We start from the raw sequence: 25,159 nt of genomic DNA on the forward strand, positions 1-25,159 counted from the left end.
CGAGTTTCTGCTGCTTGCCACAGTGCATGTTGTCAGGCAGCTGGACCTGGGAGAAGAGCCACGACATGAACCAGGCACTCCACTATGGGGTGTGGACTTTCCAAATGGTGTCTTCACCACAGCAAATACTTGCTCCATTAAGCTTCCCTAAGTAAGAGCAAACTCTAAAATAATTATACAAAAAAAAAATAATGTAGTAAATACAGCTGCTTCTGATTAAGATCAAGGGCAGTGCCTGTTCTTATTAGTAAACATATAAACCAAAGATGTGGCTGTTTATCATCATCATCAACTATTAGGGACTGGGGCCAACATTGCTGCAGTGCCAACATCCCACCCACTTGGGTGCCAGTTTGAGTCTCACTTCTGATTTTGCTCCACTTGGCATCCACATTCTTGCCAGTGAGCCTGGGAAAGTAGAAGGAGATGGCCCAAGTTCTGCCACTCACGTGGGAGTCCCTTGTGAAGTTCCAGACTCCTGGTTTTGGCTTTGTCCAGCCCCAGATATTACACTCATTTAAGGAGTGAATCAACAAATCTCTTGTCCCTGGTTCTCTGCAGCTCTGCCTGTCAGTTAAGTGCATAAATATTTTTAAAGGAGTATTATGTACTACATATAATTGCACGTGCTACAGTTTTACACAGCTGGCCACTCAGCAGGTTTGTTTACACTGGCACCACAACAAACATACAAATAGTGTATGTATTGTTCTGTGATGTTTATGATGCCTGTGGTGTCACTGGGCACAAGGGAACATTTTAGCTCCTTTATAATCTTATGGGGGCCACCTTCATATGCACAGTCCATTGTCAGCTGAAATGTTATGTGGCACAGCACTGTACTCAAAAATATCACAAATAAATCATGCTACAATTCTAATAGATGTTCAAATGACCCACGAGGGGGTTACGGGGAATGGGAACAGCAAACAGTACTCAGAGCAGACTTCAGCTCAAATATATCAGAATTCCCTTGAATACAGTTGAGCTAATTATGCTAATTAAAAGTTAGATTGACAGTCATGATCCAAAAAGATGATTTCCACAAGAAACTGACTTCAAGTATAATGACACAGGTGGGTAGGAAATAAAAGGATTTAAAAAACTCACTGCTTGTCAGAGCTGACATCCCTTATGGGCACTGGTTCCTGTCCCAGCGCTCCATTTCCTGATCTAGCTCCCTGTTTCTGGCCTAGGAAAGCCCAAAGCCTTGGGACCCTGCAACCCCATGGGAGATGGGGAAGAAGCTTCTACCTCCCAACTTTGGACCAGCTTAGGGTTGGCCACTGAGGTTATTTGAGAACTGTGTGGTGGGCAGGGTTGGGCTGAACCACAACATCTTATGGCTTGTGTAAGAGATGGAACTGGGGACAGAACTGCCTGGATGAGTATAGCCACCAGCGTGTGTGTGTTGCCTGTGCAGATGACAAACTTAGCCGGACCCTGCACTAGCTGGCACACTCAGGAGTCAGGACTGGGATCACCTCAGGTGAGGTTTCTTTAGGGAACCTCCCCGCTCCCCACCAACTGGACTGCTGAACTCAAAATCTAACCATGGTAAAACCACAGGATGTATGGTCTGACCTTAGGATGCATGCATCAGAACTGGGCTTCCTTCATCACTAAAGCATGGGCAGTGGATAGTATGCCCAGATGCACATGGGGGTCATGACAGCTCATTGAGGCCTGCAGAGGGCATCTAGTACCATGGCAAGGGAGGAGGGCAGAATAAATTGGGCAACTCTCCTAGCCAAACTTTGACAGCAAGTGTCTTGGCTAGTCGAGACTTTAAGGTGGACTATGTCAGGCAATAGATCTTGGAAGGATTTCTTCAACCTTGGAACAATGAGATCAACAGCATTTCAAAACCATTGAAACCAGTGGGGCAGTATCCTCGGAACATGAAGATGATATCAAGTGGCTGTCTCCCATCCCTGGGTACTGATGTGGTTAGACTTCTGGGAACAGCCCTCTCCTCTCCTAGCCCCTGCTCCTCCAGACACAGGAGGAAAAAAAAAATGGAAAGAGTTGTCTTCGTCCAATTTCCCACAAACCTCAGCTCTCCCCATCCTAGTCAGTGGTTCACATAGCCACTCAGCTTCCTCAACTATGTAAACATCATCAAAAATAAATTTATTTAAAAAAGAGAAAATTGTAAAAATGTTTAAGCGTGCATGCATTAAGGGGTATAAAGTGGGGCAATGGCAGAAGGAGGAACAGGTGGAAAGCTGAGGAAGCGAAAGTGGCCAGGATTACACCATAAAGAATATTCCTGGGTTTTCAATATTTCCGTCAACCTAGCCAGGCCGTGGTTGTGTCACACACTAATCTACATATTACTGTGAAGGTATCTTGTAAAAGTGATTGGCCTCCAAAAGTCACTGGGCTTTGAGTAAAACAGATTAACTTGTATCATATAAGTGGGCCTCCCCAAGTCATTCGAAGACCCTAGAAATGAAAACAGAATTCTTGGAGTAGAGAGAGTTCCGCCTCAAGGATATGACGAAAAACCCCATGCCTGAGTGGCAAGCCTGTGAATTTTGGGTTTGCCCCACAATCTTGTGATTCATTTCTTCAAGAACAGACCGTGGGACTGACATTGGTATGAGAAGGAACTTGTGGCTGTTGCGGTGGCCTAACAGGCTAGTCCTCTGGCCATTGCGGCCATTTAGGGAGTGATCCAGCAAATGGAAGATATTTTTGTCTCTCCTTTTCTCTGCAGATCTACGTCTCAAATTAAAATAAATGAATCTTTAAAAAGGTTAGAAAAAAAAGATAAATTTTTCATTCATTGATTTCCACCCTACTCCTTGTCTATAAATTCCTTCCAGCCATGCTGTGTGTGTGTGCGCGGAATTGGGCTGTTTCTCTCCTTCACTGCACAATTCCATTGCATTGGTCCCTATAAACTATTATGATGGCTTTGAATAAAGTTTGCAGTGTATGCAATAGCTATCATAGAATAATTTTTTTTTCCTTAATAAGCAGATAACTGTGAAAAATAAAATGGTGAGGAGGATCTTCCAGGATTTTAAAAAAGCTTTGTGGTTGTTCTTCTCTATAGGTCAACAGTGGGAAGAACTGCTACTGAACCGGGATTCTTAAATACATTGGAAGTAGCTGGATCTCAGGATGGAAGAAGTTAAGTGGCAGCCCTTAATTACCAAAGACAAGGTAGGATTGGTTACTGGAATGGACAGTAAAGTGAAAGCAGTGGCTGGTATAGTCTGATTTGCCAAGTAATTTTAAAGTTCATGGGAAAATAGAATTAAAAGATGACACTGTTTTGGTACAAAAATTTTGGAATCTGTGCATAATTTTTTCATAATATGTGGTGTCCACTCTTTTGAAGTACCCTCATATTTTTCAGAAAGGGAGAAAATTCCACCAAAAAAAAAAATCCAAGCGCCTTCCATCTCAGTGAAATTTTTAGGGGTCTAGTGATAATGAAGCCTGTTGGTATCTTTTTCAAAAATCTTTTTTTTTTTGGATTTATTTATTTGTATTAAAAAAGTAGATTTACAAAGAGAGAGGAGATAGAGAGAGAAAGATCTTCCATTTGCTGGTTCACCCCACAAGTGGCTGCAGTGGCTTGAGCTGAGCTGATCCAAAGCCAGGATCTTCTTCTGGGTCTCTCAGACAGGTGCAGGGTCTCAAGGGCTTTGGGCTGTCCTCTGCTGCTTTCCCAGGCCACAAGCAGGGAGCTGGATGGGGAGTGGAGCAGCTGGGACACAAACTTGCACTCATATGGGATGCCCGGCATGTGCAAGATGAGGATTTTAAATAGTGGGCCATTGCTCCGGGTCTCCCTGACCCCCTATTATTTTTTAAGATTTATTTTTAAAATTTATTTTACAAAGGCAGTTACAGAGTATGGGGAGAAATAGGGACACACACATGTCATCCACCTATTGATTCACTCAGACTGGCTGCAACAGCCAGGGGTTTGGCCAGTGTGAAGCCAGATGCTTGGAGCTTCTTTCAGGTCCCCCCAAGGGTGGCAGGGCCCCAAGTGCTCGGGCCATCTTCTGCTGCTTTCCCAGGTGCATAGCAGGAAGCTGGATTGGAAGTGGAGCTGCTGGGACTCAAACTGGTGCCCAACTAGGATGCCACTTTAAAGTATAAAGTGTTGCATTTGGGCTGTTGATAGGAATGGATAAACTGTGGTACATTTACTCTATGGAATACTGTACAGTCATAAATAAGAATGAGATCTTATAATTTGCAACGAATGGTTCCAGTTGGAGACCATGATGCTCAATGAAATAAGCTAGTGCCCAAAGGACAAATATCCTATGTGCTGATATAAGACATCTTTGCTCCTGAATGAAAGGACTCCAGTGAAACAGTTGAATATACCTTGACAATATTAGATATTTTTTTTACTCTTGCCTGCACCTACATTGCCAGGATACACTTAATATTGGAAGGCTAAACTTTGCAGTTTAATTTGGAGATCACAATAATTGAGATGTGGTATTACAGGAAATGGTGGCTTTAAGTTTATCTCTCAAGTCAGTTGGCTTCTCTGGAAGATGTTTTTAGAAAACTTACATGGTTTGGAACTTTCTAGTGATTTCTTCAAACTATGGGGTCTTCAAATATGTTATTGTTTACATACCTGAGGGGTATCCTGCCACTTCATCTAGATATTGGTCCTATTTCTTTTATTTATTTTTATTGGTAAGTTGGATATACGCAGAGGAGGAGGCAGAGAGGAAGATCTTCCATCTGCTGATTCACTCCCCAAGTGACCACTATGGCTAGAGCTGCACCAATCCAAAGCCAGGAGCCTCTTCCAGGTCTGTCACGCGGATGCAGGGTCCCGAGGCTTTGGGCCATCCTTCACTGCCATCCGAGGCCACAAACAGGGAAATGGATGGAAAGTGGGGCTGCTGGGATTGGAAGCAGCGGCCATATGGGATCCTGGCGCATGCAAGGTGAGGACTTCAGCCGCTAGGCAACCCAAAATTTGACCTATTTCTTTGCTGTCTCTTAAATACGTACATGTTCTGCCTTATTTGTAGTTACTACACACGGACTCTTTGCTTGGCCTGGTTTGCTCTTGTATTTGCAGCAATGAGAGAGCTGAAATCTGAGGTTAGCTTAATGATTTCTAGTTTGTCTCATGTGATCTCTCCTCTCTTCCAAGGCCAGGACTATTCCCACAGCCTATCCCAATCTTTCCTGGACCTTGGACACATCTCCCTATTACCAAACGCCTGAGGTTTGGTAATCACATGACAAGTTTATTTTTGCTGTTAGGTAACCGCTGAGGTTCCCCTAGCACTGGACTTGACAATACAAAACTGTGTCTGACCCGTTCCCAAGCTGCATGTTCACGTGGTCTAGACCCAGATCTCAAAGGGCTCTCCTTGATACCCCCTGACATCCATGAATCTGAACGTCTGTCCACTTCTCTAAAAAGCGACCTTTGCTTTTACCTTTGTTCTTCCAGACTGTCAAGTTTTGCTCCATTCAAGAGTTAGTTTAGTTTTGGTGCTCTGCTGTAGAACCAAGTGACTGTGGTTAATGATACTCTCACATAATCTGCAACTAGCTGCGGTTTGTGTACTTCTTTCAGTTATGTGCTGTTCCTAACAAAGACATTATAAATGAGGTGATGGTTATGTTGTCTAAGTGTATCAAGATGTATTGCATCATTTTATATATATATATATATATATATATATATAAAACAATTACTACACAAAATCTTAAAAAGTTCAATGAGCAACTGACAAAGAAATCATCTTTCTCCTAATGTGCCATGGGCACATTGAGTCAAAACCAGAAAGAAGTGCAGGGCGGGTATTTGGCTGCATCCCATATGGAAACACCTGTGTTGGATGCTTAGCTCCAGCTCCTGAGTTCAGTTTGCTGCTGCTGGGCACTGTGATGACACTGACTTGTAAACCCACCACTCATACAGGGAAGACCTGGATTGAGTCCCTAGCTCCTGGCTTTGGCCAAGCCATTGTATGCGTTTGGGGAAGGAACAGCTTTCTCAGCTTCTCTTGACTCTCTTGTTGTTGTTTGTTTTAAATTTTTAAAAATTAACTGAAAGTCAGAGTAACAGAGACGTACACCCTCTGGAGTGATCTTCATCCACTGGTTCACTCCCTAGCTGGTTACAATGGCCAGGGCTGAGCCAGGCAGTTGCCAAGAACTATGAGTTTCATCTTGGTCTCGCACAAGGGTGGCAGGGTCAAGTACTTGGGTTATCCTCTGTTGTTTTTTCCATGCCATTAACAAGGAGCTGGATGGGAAGTGGAGCAGCCAGACCCAAACTGACACCCATATGTTGGTGGTTTAAACAACTATAAAACACTGGCCAACTCTCAAGTTTTTAAAAAAGTAAATTAAAAAAAAAGTCCCACCTCTACATACTGAGTTAAGATTTATTTTAAAAGGTAAATAAAGCTTTATACATCCTTTTAAAAAAATGGCAATTCAAAAGTCTTAGAATTAAACAATGAATGTTCAGTATCATAAAGCTGTCTATAACAGTAGTTGAAGTAGTGGTAACACTTTACCCTTGTAAAAATGTCATAGAATGCAAATTGTAACTTGGATCCTTCACGATTCAAGTGTTTTGCACAAAAAAAGGCTTGTCAGTTTTGCGATAAAAATCCCTCCAGATCCTCAAGTCCTCCATACTGCCACGTGTCAGCTCACACGGTGGGGTAGCTGGCTGCCGAGGCAATCCCGCAGTGGTTGTCTTTGTCTCTGATCATTTTCACGTAGCCATCGATGCCCCATTCTGGACCCCAGCTGAAAAGAAATCAATGAGCCATTAGCTTATTAATCACAACTATTACTTACAAGTAGTGCTTGTTTACCATGAATCAGGTGTCATCTTTCTAGAAATGTATTAATTTCTGAGGGTCCTTATTTTGAATCTATTTTAAAGATTTATTTATTTTTATTTTATTGGAAAGGCAGATTTACAGAGAGGACAAGAAGATCTTCCATCAGCTGGTTCACTCCCCAAGTGGCTGCAATGGCTAGAGCTGAGCTGATCCAAAGCCAGGAACCAGGAACCTCTTCCGGGTCTCCCACTTAAGCACAGGGTGCCAAGGCTTTGGGCCATGCTCCACTGCTTTCTTAGACCACAAGCAGGGAGCTGGATGATGGTGTAGCATCTGGGACATGAACTGGTGCCCATATAGGATTCCCGGCATGTGCATGGAAAGCTAGGATTTAGCCACTGAGCCATTGCACCAGGCTCCTTAACTTGACTTTCAAAAGCAGAAGGTTGAGGCAGAGCTGGGATCTCAACATAGCTGTCATGTATTATGTTAGTGCATTCAATGAAACCTAAGACAGATACACTAATTGATGCTGACAACTTCTGAGAGCCAGAGTAAAATGTGATGCAGGGCATCAAATAAGAGGAAGGGACAATAGGCTATGTCCTTTTGTGTTCACCGTAAATAAAGCAAGACTTCTAGGGTTCTAGAATTTCAAAATTGAATTTTTACAGACTGACACCCACATGCAGACTTCGCAACTTCTTTAAAATGCAAATGTGCGGTGTAGTCACATACCTGTTCTTCACAAGCCAGTATTTGGTGACGTTTGGATGTGTCCCTTCAAAGCCGTAGCCAACCACCAGAATGCCGTGATCCAGTTCCTTACTGCTGCATTCGCTGTCGTAGTAAATGCCTGGGAACGGGAAATTAACATGGGGGGGTAAGCAACCCCAAGTGACCCCTGACAGTGACCTACCCTGTCCCCAAGGGAGAGGCACCTCTGCATTCAACAGCATGTAAAAACAAATTCCAGACTCTGTGTAAGGCTTAAAAATATCTACCAAAAATAGTAATGGTTAATAAAAGGAATAGTCAACCTGAATTCATGAGAAATCAATGAAATCAACTAAATCCACAACATTTTCGACTTAAACTTTCAGAAAAATAGTTTCAACAGCTGAAGAACAGTTAGGTAAATTATTAGACTGTAACTAGAGACCTCACCATAGAGTCACATAAAATATTTATAATAATGAGAAAATGCTGACTATCACTACACGGAATGTGCAACCACAAAATCCTAGCATGAAAAGTACGTAAATATCAACGCGTTGAAATGCTCACCAGCACCTACCTGATTTGTAAAACTGGAAGGATGGATGGCCTGCGTCAATAGCAGCAGAGATGGGCCCCACGGTGGCCACGGCTTTCAAGAGAGCCTTCTCGTGCTGCGGGATGTCCACGTAGCCCGTGTCATTGGCTGCAGAGCATTCGGGCCTGTACTTACAGGTTTCATCCTTTCAAAGTTAAAGAGGAAGAGACTGGATTACCACCACCCGCCTCGGAGCAGACCCAAGTTCTAGAATCAAGACACTGAGCAACCTGGAGCTTCCCACTGTCACAAATCATCCCAGGAAATGAAATGCGCCCAGTTCTGATTCCACATGGAAAACTTAGGTGATGTTTCAGAAGACCTCCTTAGGATGGTTCTGCACCATGGGAAAATGAGTGTTATGTAAAATGGGGTGTATATTCTGTAAGAATAGCTGTGTGCTTACCATTTCAAGAGAACTGCGCTAAGACTCATGTATAATGACACTGCACAAGCTGAAATGTACATTCTGAAAAACTCCCATCATTTCAACTTTCCCAAGAGGAGAACTGGAGTGAGAAAGTGCCCACTTACGACGGCTTCATATGGGTAGGATTCCTCGGAGTCCAGGCCCCCGTTCTCTTTCACATACTCGAAGGCGTTGTCCATGAGGCCACCGTTACAACCCATATTGCCCTGGGATTTAGAACAGTCCACAAGGTTCTGCTCACTCAGTGATACCAGTTTGCCAGTTTTCCGGAACATCTGGCCTTCCAGGGCGCCAGTTGCGCTGAAAGCCCAACAGGAACCACACTGACCCTAAAAGACATCAAAAAGCTGTTGGTTTATGAGTTCAGCACAGAGAATGGACAGTAGTTCCCATAGCTGAATACACTGAACGGTGCGCCAGCTTCCTCTCGCTGTGGGACACGGAGGGCTTGTGTCGGACACCAGCATACCTGGTTCTTCACGGGAGTCACGTAGCCTTTCTCGCGCCAATCCATAGACTTGGGGGTCTGAAGCAGCAGAGGCTCGTGAAACATCTTCCCCTGCCTGTGTTTCTGGTTTTGGTAGCCATTCATGACTTGTCTGAATTCTTCATTGGTCTTCATGGAAATAAAAAGTTGACAAAAGTTAAAAGATGGAGCAAAAAAGGAGAAGAAACCTGGGGTGCAGTGACTCCCCCCCCCAGCACACTCACCATGTCGCCGTAGGCGTTCATGGCCATGGTGAAGCCATGCTTTCCTTGGCTGTATTCCCCATTGTGAAGGTCAATCATCTTCTTGTTCTTCTCCCACACAGCTCTCCTCCATCCTTCTTCATTCTAGGATTGATCATAGAGCGGTTGGTGGTCATTGCTACTTAAAACCCAGCCCACCCTCACCAGGTGGATGGACTTGACAGAGGTGGGAGAAGGTGTGGCCAAGAGCTAGTTCTCTGGGACCTAGTCTTCCCCATGACAGCAGGGATGTCTGGCCACGTCGCTTGGGTAAAAGCTGGACTCTAGAAAACACTCTGTGCCTGTAGACCCCCCCAACCCCCAAAGGACCCTTCTCTGCAGGGCATCTCAACAGCTTCGGTGTTACCAACCAGGCCATAGAGTCTCTTGTGTGTTGCTTTCCACTGGTACCATTGTGTATCTAAATTCTGATCAAAGTTTGGAATAGCGAAGGCTATTCCCCAGCAAAAGGCAGCCAGGAGAAAGAAAGGATTCATGGTTCAAAAACCTAGGAAGAGAAAAGAAACAGAAAATCTGATTAACCGATGCTTTAAAAGAAAACAAAAACAAAAATCCCATCTTACTCCCTAGGGACATGTAACAACAGGTCACCATGATGGGATTAAAACATTTCAATGACCTTCCCGAGTATAAACAACAGACTGTGAAAAGGAAGAATGGGGTGGTGGAAACAAGCCAGGCACTCATTTGAAAAATAAAAAAATATATAAGTAAGTAAAATTTGATTCAGCTACCAACAATGAAAAACAGCCTGACAAGGGCTCTAGGAATTGCAGTGGATTTCATTGTAATGCGATAATAACAATCTTGGTTTTAATTAGTGTCACAGAATGTAATGGGTTAAAATGTTAAGTAACAACTAGGAAACAAAATGCTGCGTCCAGCTGATGGACCAACAAATACCCAGTCACCCGGATAAAACCTCACTAATGGGGTTCTCTGACCAAGCAGGGACAAGGAGACACCCTCCCCCATTGTGCACAGCAGGGGGTGAAGCAGCTCCCCGCAGCTCTGCTTGGGCACAAACCTTGCTAAAGCGCCTTTCCACAGAGACCCAGGGATCCCAGTTCCCGAGGTACTGATGCCGTGCAGCCCGCCGCCGCACACTTGAGCCGTTTTCCCGGGTTATGGCGGCGCATTGGAGCTGCGAACTCCACGATCGGCGCATTGGGGTCCGACTGCCCTGTCCGGCCTGGCCAGACCGGGAGAGCCGCCCCGCACTAAGATCGGAGGCTGACTAACCCAACGTCCCCACGAGGAGCTCCGGGCGATCGCGGCGCCAGCCTGGGCTCTCCAGCTGCCCTCTCCCATTCCCCCACCTCAAGGCTGCCAGAGCTTCCCAAGGGTCGCGTCCGGGCGTGCGGGCGCCCTGGACTCCAGCCGGGCGCAAGGGGGGTGCTTACCTGGTTGTTGGTGGTGGTGGGCGCAGGGGCACTCCGCACCCACTCGGAACCCCGGAGGTCGCTGCAGGGCCGAGGATCTGGCCCAGTGGGGCCTGACTCAGGCTTTAAGGCCCGGGGTCTGTGGTCGGGAAGGCCGCGCCTCCACCGCGTGCCTGCGCTGAGATTGGCTGCACCGGCCACTGGGGCGGGATCTGCAGGCGCTCCGACTCCCCTGCGCGTGACGCGGCCCCGTCCCAACTTGCCTGCGGGCCGGGAGCGCCTGCCTCGGTGGGTCGGGGGAGGTGAGCTGGCCGCCCCCGGGGCAGCAGCACAGAGGGGGACTACGGAGGCGTTGGGCGTGTGGGTCCAGCGGAGAAACAGGAACCCTATGTGGGGTTTTCGTTCTCACCCGTCTTTTTTTTTTTTTTTTGCCCCCCCCCCCCGACCCCCGCCCCTAGTCCTGATGAGTTTGGGTGGATCTTGTGTAACCTGCGGCCAGGGTGGACCGGGCGGGGTAGAAGGACTCAGGGTGGGCCGCTGCTAGATCTAGATGAGATAGGGGGGAATGGCAGCGGGGGAAGGGCCAGCCGGGTGCGTCTCCAGGGTCTGTGCCCACCTGGTGAGTCACCCTCTCCTGTCCCTGCCGTCTCCAAATCCATAGACATCATAAAAGCAGATGTAGGGGGTTCAACCACTGCCCACCAGGCTGGCATCCCATAGGCGCACCTGCTCCACTTCCCATCCAGCTCCCTGCTTGTGGCCTGAGAAAGCTGTTGAGGTCGGCCCAAAGCCTTGGGACCCTGCACCTGTAGGGGAGACCTGGAAGAGGCTCCTGGCTCCGGATCAACTCAGCTCCAGCTGTTGCGGCCACTTGGAAAGTGAATCGGCAGATGGATGATCTTCCTCTCTGTCTCTCCTCCCCTCTATATGTCTGACTTTCCAATAAAAATATAATCTTTAAATAAAAACATCTACAAAAACGAGTTATAAGCAGAAGAGTAGTGGGGACTGAGGAAGGCTATACTTACCGATTCTGTTGCTATTTCTTTTTTTTAAGATTTTTTTAATTTTTATTGGAAAGGCAGATATACAGAGAGGAGAGACAGAGAGGAAGATCTTCCGTCCGATGATTCACTCCCCAGGCTGCCGCAACGGTTGGAGCTGAGCCAATCCGAAGCCAGGAGCCTCTTCCGGGTCTCCCACGCGGGTGCAGGGTCCCAAAGCTTTGGGCCATCCTCGACTGCTTTCCCAGGCCACAGGCAGGGAGCTGGATGGGAAGCGGGGCTGCTGGGATTAGAACCGGCGCCCATATGGGATCCTGGGCGTGCAAGGTGAGGACCTTAACCACTGAGCCATCGCGCCGGGCCCTCTGTTGCTATTTCTTAAAAAGATGTATTTGAAAGGTAGAGTTACAGGGAGGGATGGGAGGGCAGTCTTCCATTTCTGTCCACTTGCTCAGTGGCCACAATGGCAGGGCTGGTCCAGGCTGAAGCCATCAGGTCTCCTGGTGTCAGCAGCAGCCTCTGCTGTTTTGCAGAGCACATTAACAGGCAGCTGGATGGGAAATGGAGCAACCAAACTGTAGATTCTTGCAGACTGCGTCACAATGATGACCCCCAAAAGTTTTTCTTTTTTCAAAGTTTTTCTTTTGAGATTAACTTAATATTCTCATTTTAAGATTATTTAAGACAGTTTGAAGAAATGTTTTAGAGAAAAATACAAGGAGACTTCAAAATTAAGTGAAAATACATCTCCTGACAGAATCATGCTTGGATTTCAAAAAATTTTTCCGCCAAATAATCTTGTGTTTTACACAAGCCTTTTGAAATACTCATGCATTTGGCTAAATATTTAAAGGAATGAAATTTTAAAGTTTTTTGTTGTTCCAAAAAAGTATTTATTTGAAAGGCAGAGTGGCACACACAGAGTGTAGAGAAATCTTCCATCCCTTGGTTCACTCCTCAAATAGCTGCTACTGTGGGGGCTGAGCAGGGCTGGGCTGGGCTGGGCTGGGCTGGGCTGGGCAGGGCAGGGCTGGGCCGGGCTGAAGCCAGCAGCTCATACCACCCAGGTCTCTGATGTACTCAAGTTATCGTCTGCTGGTTTCCCACGTTCATTCATTGAAACAAGGATCTGAAGTTGAGTAGTGGAGACTCAACAGCACTCTAATATGGGATGCCAGCATGGGAGGCAGGCAGTGGCTTAACTTTCTACACTCTGGAATCCACTCCGATTCAACAGCATTCCCAATTTATTTTTCTAACTCTAGCTTTTAGTTATGTAAGAAGTACCTGTTATGTAAAATATATTTTAGGGGCTGGTGCCATCTTATAGTAGGTTGAGCCTACATTTGTGACAATGGCTTGCTGTATGGGCTCTGGTTCGAGTCCTGGCTGCTTCACTTCGGTTCCAGCTCCCTTCTAATGTGCCTGGGAAGGCAGCAGAGTTTAGCAGAAGTGGTTGGGGGCCTGTGCCCACATGGGAGACCTGGAGGAAGCTTCTGGCTCCTGTTTTCAGACTGGCCCGTTCCAGCCGTTGTGGCCATTTGGGGAGTGAACCAGCAGATGGATGACTCTCTCCCTTTCTCTCTGTTTCTGCTTTCTTGGTAATTCTGCCTTTGAAATAAAAAGCAGTGTTTAAAGCAATAGATATTTGGCGGGGGGCAAGGGTGATGGTTCACAGACTGAACTTCCATCTACAAGTGCTGGCATCCCATATGGGCACTGGTTTGAGTCCTGGTCGCTCCACTTCCAGCTCCCTGCCTATGACCTCGGGAAGCATCGGAGGATGGCTCAAGTCCTTGGCTTCCTGCACCCGTGTGGGAGATCTGGAAGAAGCTCTCCTGGCTCCTGGCTTCAGAGAGACTCAGCTCTAGCCTTTGCAGCCATTTGTAGAGTAAAGATATTTTTCTCTCTGTGTCTCTCTTCTCTGTAAACTCGCCTTTCAAGAATAAAAAACTAACATTAATATGTGAAATAGAAACTTACAGAAAAATCTGGCCTTTAGCAGATTTTTTTTTAATTAATGTATTTTAGAAAATAGGAATTTCTTATGTTCACTGCCATGATTCTTTTGTATGCATTTCTTTGATTTTTAAAAAAGATTTAATTTTATTGGAAAGTCAGATATACAGAGAGGAGAAGAGACAGAGAGGAAGATCTTCCATTTGCTGAATCACTCCCCAAGCAGCTCCAAATGGCTTAAGCTGAACTGATCTGAAGCTAGGAGCCCAGAGTCTCTTCCAGGTCTCTCATGCAGGAGCAGGGTCCCAAGATGTTGGGCCGTCTTCGACTGCTTTCCCAGGCCACAAGCTGGATGGGAAGTGGGGCTGCCGGAGTTAGAACCAGCGCCCATATAAGATCCCGGTGCGTTTAAGGCGAATTTAGCTGCTAGGCTATCGTGCCGGGCCCATTTCTTTGATTTTTTTTGTTTTGTAAAAATGGGGTCATTGTGCCTATCAGCCTACAAATTAATTTAAGATCTAAATTGAGGAACAGGTCTTGTGGTTGTGATGCTGGCATCCCATGCAGTCGCTGGTTCACGTCCTGGCTGCTCCACTTCTGATCCAGCTCCCTGCCAATGCACGAAGGAACAGCACAAAACGGATCAAGTGCTTGCGTCCCTGCCACCCACATGGAAAACCTGGATGAAGTGGCCTTTGGCTTCGATCTGGCTCAGCACCAACCCTTGTGGTCATCTGGGACATGAGCCAACAGAAAGATTCCACTCTCTCCATAAGTCTGATTTTCTAAATAAAGGAATTTTAAAAATGTTCTTAGAAATTTTATTTACATCGCCCGAAGAGATAGACACCCTGAAGGAAACTCTCAGGGCGTTGCAGACTTAAACTGTACTGTGAAAAATTTTGCTGCTTTTTTTTCCCCGCCCCCTCTCTTTAGAAACTTTATCACAGCCATGCCAGCGGCAGCCAGCCGGTGGTGGCTGGCTCATGGACATCTGGGGATGCGAGCTTATAGGGGACCAGGGGGATAATACTGGCAGGGGTTTGCAGGGGGCCTGGGAGCTCCTGTCCAGGCAGGCAGAGTGAGCCTGGGGATTTCCTTCAGGTGCTTGGTCCCAGCAGGGTTGGGGAAGGGGAGAGGTGAGCCCAAGCTTAGCATGCTAGCCTGGTTGCTGGTGAACCAGGCTGGACTCACCTGTATGGAACTGCAAATCCACTGGTTAGCTTAAGAGTTGGGAGTGGTGATTGGCTGAGCTAGGCATGATCATGGAACCCTCTGACATTAATGGGTACTAAGGTCGTGAACAGACTGGGCTGGTCCAGGCTGCAGCAACTGCCAGCACACCCAAGAATAGAATGTGGCGTGGACCAGGCCACAATATCCACCAGCTCATACAAAGGCTAGAATGGAGGAAGACTGTACTGGGCAAGAGCCTAGCACCTGAAAGCAAGTGTGAGATCTGGGTGTAGGGTGGGCCTGGTGGGAGAACTTGGAAAACTCTCCTGGTGCGCCATAGCTCCTGCTGGTGAGCATGTGGTTCAGGCCTAGGTATTGGTCAGGCCAGGCAAGGTAGCTCCACCTGTTGACAAGTGTCTAGGTTGGTTCTAGAGGAGGGCATACCAGGCGGGGCTAGGCTAATCTTAGCTCCCTGGCATGTGTAGGAGCCAGACTGGAGTGTAGTTCATGCCAGGTTAGGCTATCTCACCTATTGGTTTGCATGAGTCAGGTATGGAAAGACTGGGGAGGGCTAGGCTAAAACACCTTCCAGTGAGAGTTGGGACTGAGGATGGGCTGGGACTGGTCAGGCTGCAGCACCCTATAGCAAAGGACAAGATAGGAGATGGGCTATGCTGGGCTGAGTCAGAGCAAACACTGGCATGTGTAAGATCTGTGACTGAGAATAGGCCTGGTTGGGGAGCTAAGGGGATGCCCAGCTGGGTTGTGGTTCCCACTGGTGAGTGCAAGAGCTGGGAATAGGGGCAACAAACTGGGCTAGACATGGCTGCAGTGTCCTTTAGCATGGTATAGACTGGGTCTGGGGTATGCCACACTAGGCTAGACTCCAGCATTTGCTGGTGCTCATGAGAGCCAGGGAGGGTATAGGAGGGTATAGCATGAGCTTGGCTAGGTTTCTGTCCCTGTTGAATTATACAAGAGCTGTGTTTAGGGGGAGAGCCAGGTTGGGCTAAGTGACTGTATCCACTGGTTCATGCGTAAGTCTGCGTAAGTGCAGGCTGCTTGGGCTTTGTCACAGTATCAGCTGGCAAGGGCTGGAACTGTGGGCAAATCCTGTCAAGCTAGATAGACTGCAGAACCATCTGGAGAGTGCAAGATCTGGTATTGGGAGTGGGCCAGTAGGAAAACCCAGTAGGCAACTCTCTGATGGGTTGCAACTCCCACTGGAGAACATGAGAACCAGGGCTGGGGGTAGGTCTCGTGGGGTCACTCCAACTGGACTGCAGCTCCTGATGGTGTGTTAGTGAGGTTTGAGTGTGTGGTGGGTAGGGTTGGGCTGGGCTGCAGAATCTATTGGTTTACATAAGAGATAGGGCTGGAGACAGAACTAACCCAGCAACTGCAACCACCAGTGTGTGTATAGACTGATGTAGGGGGTGGACAGAGCTGGACCCTGTACTGGCAAGCACACACAAGAGTCTGGGATCACTTCAGACAAAGTTTCTGTGGGGATCCCCCCAACTGAACCGCTGGACTCAGAACTCCAATTATTCTGAGAATCACAGGATCTGTTGTTTGACAGTGGAGTGCATGTGTCAGAGCTGGGCCTCCTCAGTGGCTTAGATGGAACAGTGGACAGCATATCCAGATGCCCATGGAGGGAGGATATGGCTGACTATTTTGTCCTACTCAGGGCATCTGGTACCATAACAGAGGAAGGATGGCAGAAGAAATTAGTCAACTGTCCCAGCCAAGCACTGGCAGGAATTATCTGGGTGAATGTAGACTCTAAGCTGGACTATGTCAGACAACAGTCCTTGGAATGATTTCCTCATCCTTGGATCAGCGAGATCGATGGTATTTCAAAACTATCAAACTGTTTAAACCACTTGAGCAGAACCCTTGGAGCATGCTCCAGACCGATGACCCTGGGATTACGTTGGTGGCCATTCTCCATCCTGGGTACTGAGGTGGTTGGGAGGCTGGGTGTGGCTTCTCTTTGTATCTGCCCCTTGCCTCAGATATAGGAAGCAGAAAGAAGAAAACGTGGAAACAATGGTCTCACCCACTATCCCCTAACCCTCAACCCTTCCCACACTAAGCAACCATGAGAATATCATCAAAAGTTAAATAATAATAATAATAATAACTTCATCATGATGTTCAACATGGCCATCATTCGCACGTGAAAATGTTACATAAAAACAAAGGCTGTGTAGTGAGAGCTTGCTGTGTAACAGGGGAGATAATCTGAAGACAGAGCAGTAGAGGCATTTTCCAGTGGGAACAAGACACAACTTCAGGGAAGCCCTGGATATCGTTGCCATGGGGAAGATGGAGGAGGGATGTCTAAAGTGGAGCATCTTGCAAGATTGGGTAGAAGATTGTGGCTAACTGGAAGATGCATAAGTAGACACAGGTCTTTCAGAATTACAGAGAGAAGGACAGAGAGACCTCCCATCCACTGGTTCACTCCCCAGTAACTGCAACAGCTGGAGCTGAGCTGATCCAAAGTCAGCAGCTTCTTCTGGGTTTCCCATGCAGGTGCAGGGTCCCAAGGTTTTGGGCTGTCCTTGACTGCTTTCCCAGGCCACAAGCAGCGTGCTGGATGGGAATCATAGCAGCCAGGGCATGAACTGGTGCTCATATGGGATCCCAGTGCATTCAAGGTGATGGCAGTCCATTGGCGCCTACAGAGGGTATCCAGGACATAACAGAGGAATGAGGGCAGAACAAATTGGTCAACTAGGCTACCATGCCTGGCCCAACACAGGTCATTTTATTGGATTGGTTTGGGGAGTGTGTTTAATGTTCCCCTGTTTGCAAGTAGAGGCAAACAAACAAACACAGAACTACAACAACGCAAAAACCAAATTGCCAGGTCCCAACTCTTCTAAACTGGTTTCTGAGGGAGAATAGGTTTCTGTTCCTCACTAGGTCATAGTTGTAGTGTCATATAGTCTGCCCACTCTATGTTTGTTTAATTAGTCTAGCACAAGAAATCTAAGTTATTCTAACACGTGGGTTTTACAGTTGCCCTTGGGCCACAGCTCACTGGGATTGCACAGGGTAGAAGAACCTGTCATGGCATTAAGCTCCAGGCCTTAAGCAATAAGAGCTTGATGGGCTGTGGGGAAGGCACTGCTCTGAAGGCTGGCATACTCCTCACTCGCTGGGATACAGACACACCAAAGAAAATATGGACCCTTTTCATAATAAATGTACCTAACATCTGAAACTAAATAAAGAGGGGCCAGGGTGGTGGTGCAGTGGGAGTTGAAATCAGCTGTTCCATATCTGGGAAGGCAGCAGAAGATGATTCAAGCACTTGTGCCCCTTCCACCTGTATGGGAAACTCCAAGGGAGTTTCAGGTTCCTGGCTTTAGCTGGCCCAGCCCCAGCTATTGTAGTCATTTGGAGATTGAACCAATGGATGGAAGATCAATATCTCTCTGTCTCTCTGTAGTTGTGCCTTCCAACTAAGATAAATCTTTAAAAAATAAATAAAGAGGGGCTGATGTTGTGGTGTAGCAGAAAAAGCCTCTGCCTGTGACACTGGCATCCTATACAGGTGCCTGTTCAAAGCCCAGCTGCTCCAGTTCCCATTCATCCCCCTGCTAATGGTCTGGCAAAAGCAGTGGAGGATGACCCAAGTACTTGTGCCCCTGTCACCCAAGTTGAGACCTGGAAGAGTCTCCTGGCTCCTGGCTTTGGCCTGTCCCAGCGCCGGCTATTGAGGCCATCTGGGGAGTGAGTCAGTGGATGGAAGATGTCTCTCTCGTTGTCTCTTCCTCTCTCTGTATAACTCTGACTTTCAAATAATAACTCCTTAGGAAAAGAAGAAAGAAACATCTCGATGCAAGAGAAATGTGGGAGAGAATCATTAAACACAGTAGAGATATTCCAATTTACCACATCATTTTGTATGTAGTGTTATATAATCTGTCAAGTAATACATTGCAGAAATGTGGCACATTTGGCCTTTTTGTTCCTTTTCCTTCTCCTTTTCCTTTTCCTACTTTGCAAAAATAATTTTGATGAGTGCTGGTTATTGAAAGGTCAAGGAACTGTGGAACTGTTCTGCATTTGGTAAACACCATTGGCAGATGAACTCAATTCCTAATTTAAATGCAGCATTATGAAATATGTTCTTGTGCACCTGCATAAACTTATTTTTTATTTGTTTGCTAGTTTATTTTGCTCACTAGAAAATCAGGCTATGATTCTCTTTTTAGAAAGTATTTATTTGCTTTTATTTGTTTGAAAGGCAGAACCACAGAGAGAGAGAGACCGAGAGAGAGATTTTATATCTACTGGTTCACACGACAGGGCTGGGCCAGGCCAAAGCCAAGAGCCTGGAATTTTGTGGTGTCTCATGTGGGTGACAGGGACGTAAATCACTTTAGCCATCCCTGTTGCCTCCCAGGATAATTTAGAGAAAAGTTGGGTTGAAAGTGGAGATATTCCACTATGTGATGCAAGACTCCCAAGCAACTGGTTCATATGTTGCCACCTCACCTGCCCCCAAAGTGAAACAAATCTTCACCCAGTACAAGTTTTAAAGCATGGGGAAACTGGCCATTTTAGTGTGGTGCCCGTGAAGGCCTTGAGGTCGTTCAGTATCTCTGAAATCAGCATCATAGGGCAGAAAACCTGTGAACCGCACCTCCTCCCTCCAGGGACCTCAAGGGAGAATACTTTCCCTGCCCTCCTGCAGTATGTTTTGACTTGTGCCCACATCCTTTGGGACTCTGTGGCCACATTGCCCACTCTTCTTTTGTCTTTGTCCATCCTTTTTCTGCATCTCTCTTGCAGAGACAAGGGCACGTCTTGAACTTACCTAGGCAATCTGAGGTGTCATTGTGTTGCAGACCCCCTAACTCCATCACAGGTGTAGTCTTCACTGTGTAACAGAGCAGAGATATCTTCCAGGAATAAAGACCTGATATTTCCTTACTTGGCAAGGTGACTTACTTGGCAAGCTAGTTGACACATTTATGCTCCCCGTAACTCGAGACTGGCTTGATTGGTACAGCTAAGCTACTATAAGAAGATTTCCCACACTGTAACCTCTTCGCTTCAGCTCAGGCCCAATTTCTGTTTCCTATGACTGAATGCAGACAGTATTTCCTGACATCATTTTTTAACATTTCAAGTTCCCGCAGTGCAGTGAGACTCGGTACTTTTTCTAGAACCACCAGTGCGTGTGACAGCGTTGTGCGTTCATCCTTTTCCCGAAGCGTTTCACTTGAGGATTTGAGCATCCTCACTGCAAGGGGCCCTGCTGATGGAGTCTTTCCTTATCATAGACCCTGCATTTCCCCCCGTTCTTGCTCCCCTGGGCCCCATGGAAGGTGATACGGAGAAGACCCTTGTGTTGCTGACTTTCAGCTGGATGTGGCCCTGCCACAGGAGAGTCCGGAGGAGGGATGCTCTGAGTGTCTGCTGTTTCTGGAGAGGAAGCTGTGATGATGGTGAAGGCAGGAGCAGCTGAGTGGCACTCGGGCACTGGAAGTGAAACAGCAGGGACACAAATCCTTGCCCATATGGGATCCCCACACTTGGAAGGTGGTAATTTTAGCTATTGAGCCATTGTGCTGGGCCTAAGCAGGTGGTCTCATGAGCCCTATTGGACAGTGGAGAGGGTCCCAGCAGTGGGGGACGCAGGGTCAAGGGTGGTGTCGTGTTCCTTCCTAACAGGAAAAAAACATTGACATACACATCAAGCTATCAGGACTTCGAAGGGAAGCTCAGCCTCTAAGCCTTTGTCCTTATCTCTTCCCCATAATCCCCTTCACTCACTTGGCAAACCAGGAGTCCAAGAGTGCCAGTGGCAGTGGATGTGAGCACTGTGGATTGGCAGGTAAAGCCCCAAGGCTCCCAGGGCTGGTGTCTTGACTTTGATGCAGATGCCAGCTCATCCAGAGTCATGCTGAAAGGAAGAAAAGATGGCTGAGCCATGCCAAAGGCAGCTGCCTGGGATGGGCTGGGCTGCCACATCTTCCTACTCCACCAGCTTCCAGGAGGGCCCTCTGCCTGGTTCCCCCAGGGAGTTTCCTCACCCGATCACTTCCAGGAGATAAAAACCCTGCACTGAGCCTGGCTCGGCTCCCAGCCAAGTCTTCAAGCCTGGCTGCAATGACTGTGCTTCCATGACTCATGGTTTTAGGAAGCTCAGGTATTAAGACAGTGAGGTTCATTCATTCACCCAATTCTAAATTCAACACACGAAGCATTCTTTCAATATATTTGAGACCATAGAGACTAAATAGAACCATATAGCCAAATATCCTCAATTTCTTTTATTGTACCCTCAAAGCCAAAACATCTTCACGCAAATTCTGGTACTTCTGCAATATCCCTGACTCCGCTGTGGTGGATTCTGTGGTTTTCCCATGTAGTGCTACCCTCACTGGTCTCTACCCTGGTCTGGGTTTCAGGGTTCTCCAGTGAGACCTGAGGCGGTGCCTCCCTTGCCAGGAGTAGGACTTGGCTATGGCGGAAGTAGCGGTCTTCTAGAGTCAAAGGGATAGGATTGAAACTGATGTGTTGTCATTTATTCTGCAAATCTCTATTGAGGCTCTCTAACGTCAGGGCTTTGTGCCCAGAAATCAACGATGAATAAGTCAACGATGAATAATATACAGTTATTTCTTTCCCCCTTGACTTAACAACTGGGCATTTTTCTGAGATTTTCCTGTAGTTATTGCATCCTCCTAATAGAGAGAATCTCAAAAAGTTTGGCTATCTATTCTTCCAGCAATTTCATCCATAGAAAGAGAAATCCTGAAGGGCATTAGATAAACTTTCATTGTGTTTCCCATTGTCTGTATCTAAGACATCCTAATCATGACAGCCCAGAGACCTTCAGCATGGATGTGAAGGGCTTCTCTGATTTAGGAGGCTCTTAGCTAATCAACAAGGCCCACCTTCGTTGTTTGATCCTGCTTTTGTTCACCCTCTGGTGACTTGGTGTCTGGTCTCGTTTTTTTTTACGTGTTGCATCGCTGCCTATGGAGCTGCAGGCTCATGCATTGGGAGTCCTGGTGGTGATCTAGAAACGGGGGCAGCTGTTCCCACTCAGAGCAGGTGACAGCAGGGATGGAGCAGCTCTTGGGGCCCTACAGCTTTTGAGGCTCAACTGAAACACCATCACCACTTGGGAGTTCTTTCTCAAGAGTGGGATGTTAATTTTAGCTAGGTGGGGACAGAATCCGTTCCTTGCCTACCAACAGAGCCAGTAGCAAATTGTTTAAGATTGTAACTAGCTTCAAATAATACAAACTCTTTTATTTTAGATCCAAAGACGTCACATGCTTATCTAGTTTTGACAACGCATAGCTAGCATTCTGTTTTTAGACCCAATTGTAACTCAGTTAACAATTGCGTTTTCTCCTATTGTTAGACTCATTTTTTCATAAATAAATGACACTGTAATGAATATTTTTGCATATGTATCTTTAATAGATTGTGCAAATATTATTATAACGCCAATTCCTGGAAATGGAACTCCTTGTTTAAAAAAAGAGGACTCCAATATGTACTGTGCCTTATAGCGAACAAGCGTGGATAGCCTTACAACTCGTAAACCAGCTCAATATATAGATGGAAGATAATTTAATAACTGTTTTACACTGAGAACCCACTTGTCATAACAGCCACAGCAAGAAAGAGATTGTTAATCTATTTTACAACCCCAAAACAAAGTGTAAGTTGGCTCTGGCCCTTGGCCAAATACTTCAGGCATTCTGAGCTTCCAGTTCCCTGGTGGCAAAAGGGTTGGTCATCCCTCCCTTATCTACTGATAGTCAGATTATCAATTTAGGTAGGTTACAGTCCACGCTGGGGGATTTACAGATGTGATAAAAGTTCCTACCAGAGGGTTTGAAGCAAGGGAGATAATGTGGAGGGTCTGACTTAATTAGTATAAAGCATTTAAGAGCTTCCTGGGAAAGAAGAAAGTCTCTCTGTGGCACTGGCTGTGATGGAGAATTCCAGCATGTTTTTCCTAATGGCCTGCCTTGAGGCCTTTGGATTTACCGAGCTAACTCCACCACTGCATACATCGGTTCCTTACAATGAGTCTCTTAAAGGTTCTTTCTCTCTGGATGTTTTCAAAATCACAGTGCTGTGTATATGCAAGATGGTTTATAATACCCGTGGATTGTTTGTGCGATGACAGATTTTATAGATCAAACTGTTGCAGAGGATGGCAGAATAAAACTGAAGACTGGAAAGATGGGCTGATGCACTTGTCTTGGTCCCACTTAAGGAAAAAAACACGTGGGATATTGTGGAAAAGACTCCAAAAATATATATTGATGCTTTGTGTTTCCTCTAAGTTGGCAAGTCCTTTGCTTATTATCTAATGCATCGTTAATCTTTTTACTCTGGATTTATAGAAGTGCAGTGCTTTTTTTTAATTTAAAGATTTATTTTTTTTATATTTTTATTTATTATTTTTATTAAAGATTTAGTTTTATTATGTTTTTATTGGAAAGGCGGATATACAGAGAGGAGAGACAGAGAGGAAGATCTTCCGTCCGATGATTCACTCCCCAAGTGTGCGCAATGGCCGATGCTATGCTGATCCGAAGTCAGGAGCCTCTTCCGGGTCTCCCACGCAGGTGCAGGGTCCCAAAGCTTTGGGCTGTCCTTGACTGCTTTCCCGGGCCACAGGCAGGGAGCTGGAAGGGAAGCGGGGCTGCTGGGATTAGAACCGGCGCCCATATGGGATCCTGGGCGTGCTAGGCGAGGCCCCAACCACTTGCGTCACCGCGCTGGGCCCAAGATTTATTTATTTTTATTACAAAGTCAGATATACAGAGAGGAGGAGAGACAGAGAGGAAGATCTTGTATCTGCTGATTCCACTCCCCAAGTGGCCAGAACAGCCAGAGCTGAGCCAATCTGAAGCCAGGAGCCAGGAGCCAGGAGCCTCTTCTGGGTCTCCCACATGGGTGCTGGGTCCCAAGGCTTTGGTCCATCTTCAACTGCTTTCCCAGGCCATAAGCAGGGATGGTTAATGGGGATGGGAAATGGGCCTACCGGGATTAGAATGGTGTCCATAGAGGACCCTGGTGCATGCAAGGTGAGCACTTTAGCCACTAGGCTACAATGCCAGGCCCATGCTGTGCTTTAAAAAAAAAAGCAGTGAATAATATAAAATAATGTAGTTGATTGACTTTTTTCTGCAGTGTTACCCTTTATCATCACATGGCACACTTGGTGTAAGCAACAACCTAGAGGGGCTTGCTTGCCCCCACTGCCCAGGTTGAGGTGGGGAGCGTAACCTGGTGAGCCAACCTGGGCTTGACTCTCCAAGAAGCCTGGGTGTTCAGAAGGAGCACCAAGAACTTCAGCCATGCTCTGCTGCTTTCCCAGGCAACAAGCAGGGAGCTGGATGGGGAACGAAACAGCTGGGACTCGAACTAGTGCCCATATGGGATGCTGGTGCTTGAAGGTGGAGGAATAACCTATTGTATCACAGCACCAGCCCCTCTTAAGGAAATCTTGCAGCCTTGACATGTTAGGCACGGTTGTGAACCACCACCATGATAGCCCCATGTTAGATGCACCACAGTTACGCAGGTCTCTGTCAGGCACATGGTCTATGGGAGGTAAATACACCTTCCCCTCCCCTACGAACAGCTGATTGGCTCCACACCAAAGACACTCATTGTGTTCCAAGCTGGATGCTGTGTTTAAATCTTGTAGGAAATTTGAATACGTGTCTCAGACTGGTGCTGACCCTTCTGGCAGGAACAGATGGGTGTTGTTTGTCTTCTCTGTTCTGCCTATCTCTGGTCCAAATTGGAACTGAAGGGGATTCAAGGTGGCTCTGTGCTAATTGAAGTTAGAATGGTGACAGACAGTGAGGAAGATGGTTTAACTCCCAAGTCCATCTGCAGTCTCTTTTACCGAGAGTTGTTAACTAGAACGTGACTGTAGGTAACAGTTATCTTAAAATTTCATGTGTGGTTATGTGTCAGATTCTTTTTTTTTTTTAATAGAACTCTCTGAGTTCAAAATAGACTGAGAGAGAAGTCATCTGATAAACTCCCAGATGTTTGCAATAGCCAGCGCTGGGCCAGGTCAAAGGCAGGAGCCAGGAAGCAGGAACTGAATTTAGATCTCCCACGTTGGTGGCAAGAACCCAAGTATTTGAGCCATCCTGTGCTGCCTTCTAGGGTGTGAAATATTAGCAGGATTCTAAAACTGGAAGTGGAACTGGGACTTGAACTCAGGGAGGTATCCCAAGTCACATTTTTACCTGCTATGCCAAATAGTTACCCCTAAAGTCTTTATCTCTCAACCTACAGAATCTTCCATG

General features: G+C 46.6%; 2 protein-coding genes across 3 annotated transcripts in view; one reads left to right on the forward strand and one right to left on the reverse strand.

Annotated features, from left to right (window-relative positions):
* LOC121162047 (zinc finger protein 510-like) overlaps positions 1 to 25,159 on the forward strand; it is a 136,597-nt gene that overhangs the window by 70,033 nt on the left and 41,405 nt on the right. The window lies entirely within an intron of this gene.
* On the reverse strand, positions 6,391 to 10,794 carry LOC121162049 (procathepsin L-like). Of its 2 annotated transcripts, none has more exons than XM_040988858.1 (8): positions 10,711 to 10,794; positions 9,658 to 9,794; positions 9,269 to 9,391; positions 9,027 to 9,173; positions 8,665 to 8,886; positions 8,110 to 8,272; positions 7,551 to 7,668; positions 6,391 to 6,774 (listed from the first exon to the last, which is right to left on the reverse strand). In XM_040988858.1, the coding sequence occupies exons 2-8, from the start codon at positions 9,781 to 9,783 to the stop codon at positions 6,675 to 6,677; spliced, it is 999 nt and encodes a 332-aa protein (XP_040844792.1). In that variant the 5' UTR covers positions 9,784 to 9,794; positions 10,711 to 10,794; the 3' UTR covers positions 6,391 to 6,674. The 2 variants fall into 2 exon arrangements, with proteins under 2 accessions (XP_040844792.1, XP_040844791.1); XM_040988857.1 differs by having other exon boundaries at positions 8,662 to 8,886; positions 10,711 to 10,790.

This window comes from Ochotona curzoniae, unplaced genomic scaffold (genome assembly GCF_017591425.1).
Source record: "Ochotona curzoniae isolate NIBS_2020 unplaced genomic scaffold, NIBS_Ocur_1.0 contig_50, whole genome shotgun sequence".
NCBI lineage: Eukaryota > Metazoa > Chordata > Mammalia > Lagomorpha > Ochotonidae > Ochotona > Ochotona curzoniae.

What these genes read in the sequence shown, in the direction of transcription:
- LOC121162049 (XM_040988857.1), bottom strand. Translation starts at nt 9,783, where the DNA reads ATGAATCCTTTCTTTCTCCTGGCTGCCTTTTGCTGGGGAATAGCCTTC. An exon ending in TGACTCCCGTGAAGAACCAG is followed by an intron (nt 8,887 to 9,026) that starts GTATGCTGGTGT and finishes GATGTCTTTTAG; the next exon opens with GGTCAGTGTGGTTCCTGTTG. An exon ending in CCTACCCATATGAAGCCGTC is followed by an intron (nt 8,273 to 8,661) that starts GTAAGTGGGCAC and finishes TAACTTTGAAAG; the next exon opens with GATGAAACCTGTAAGTACAG.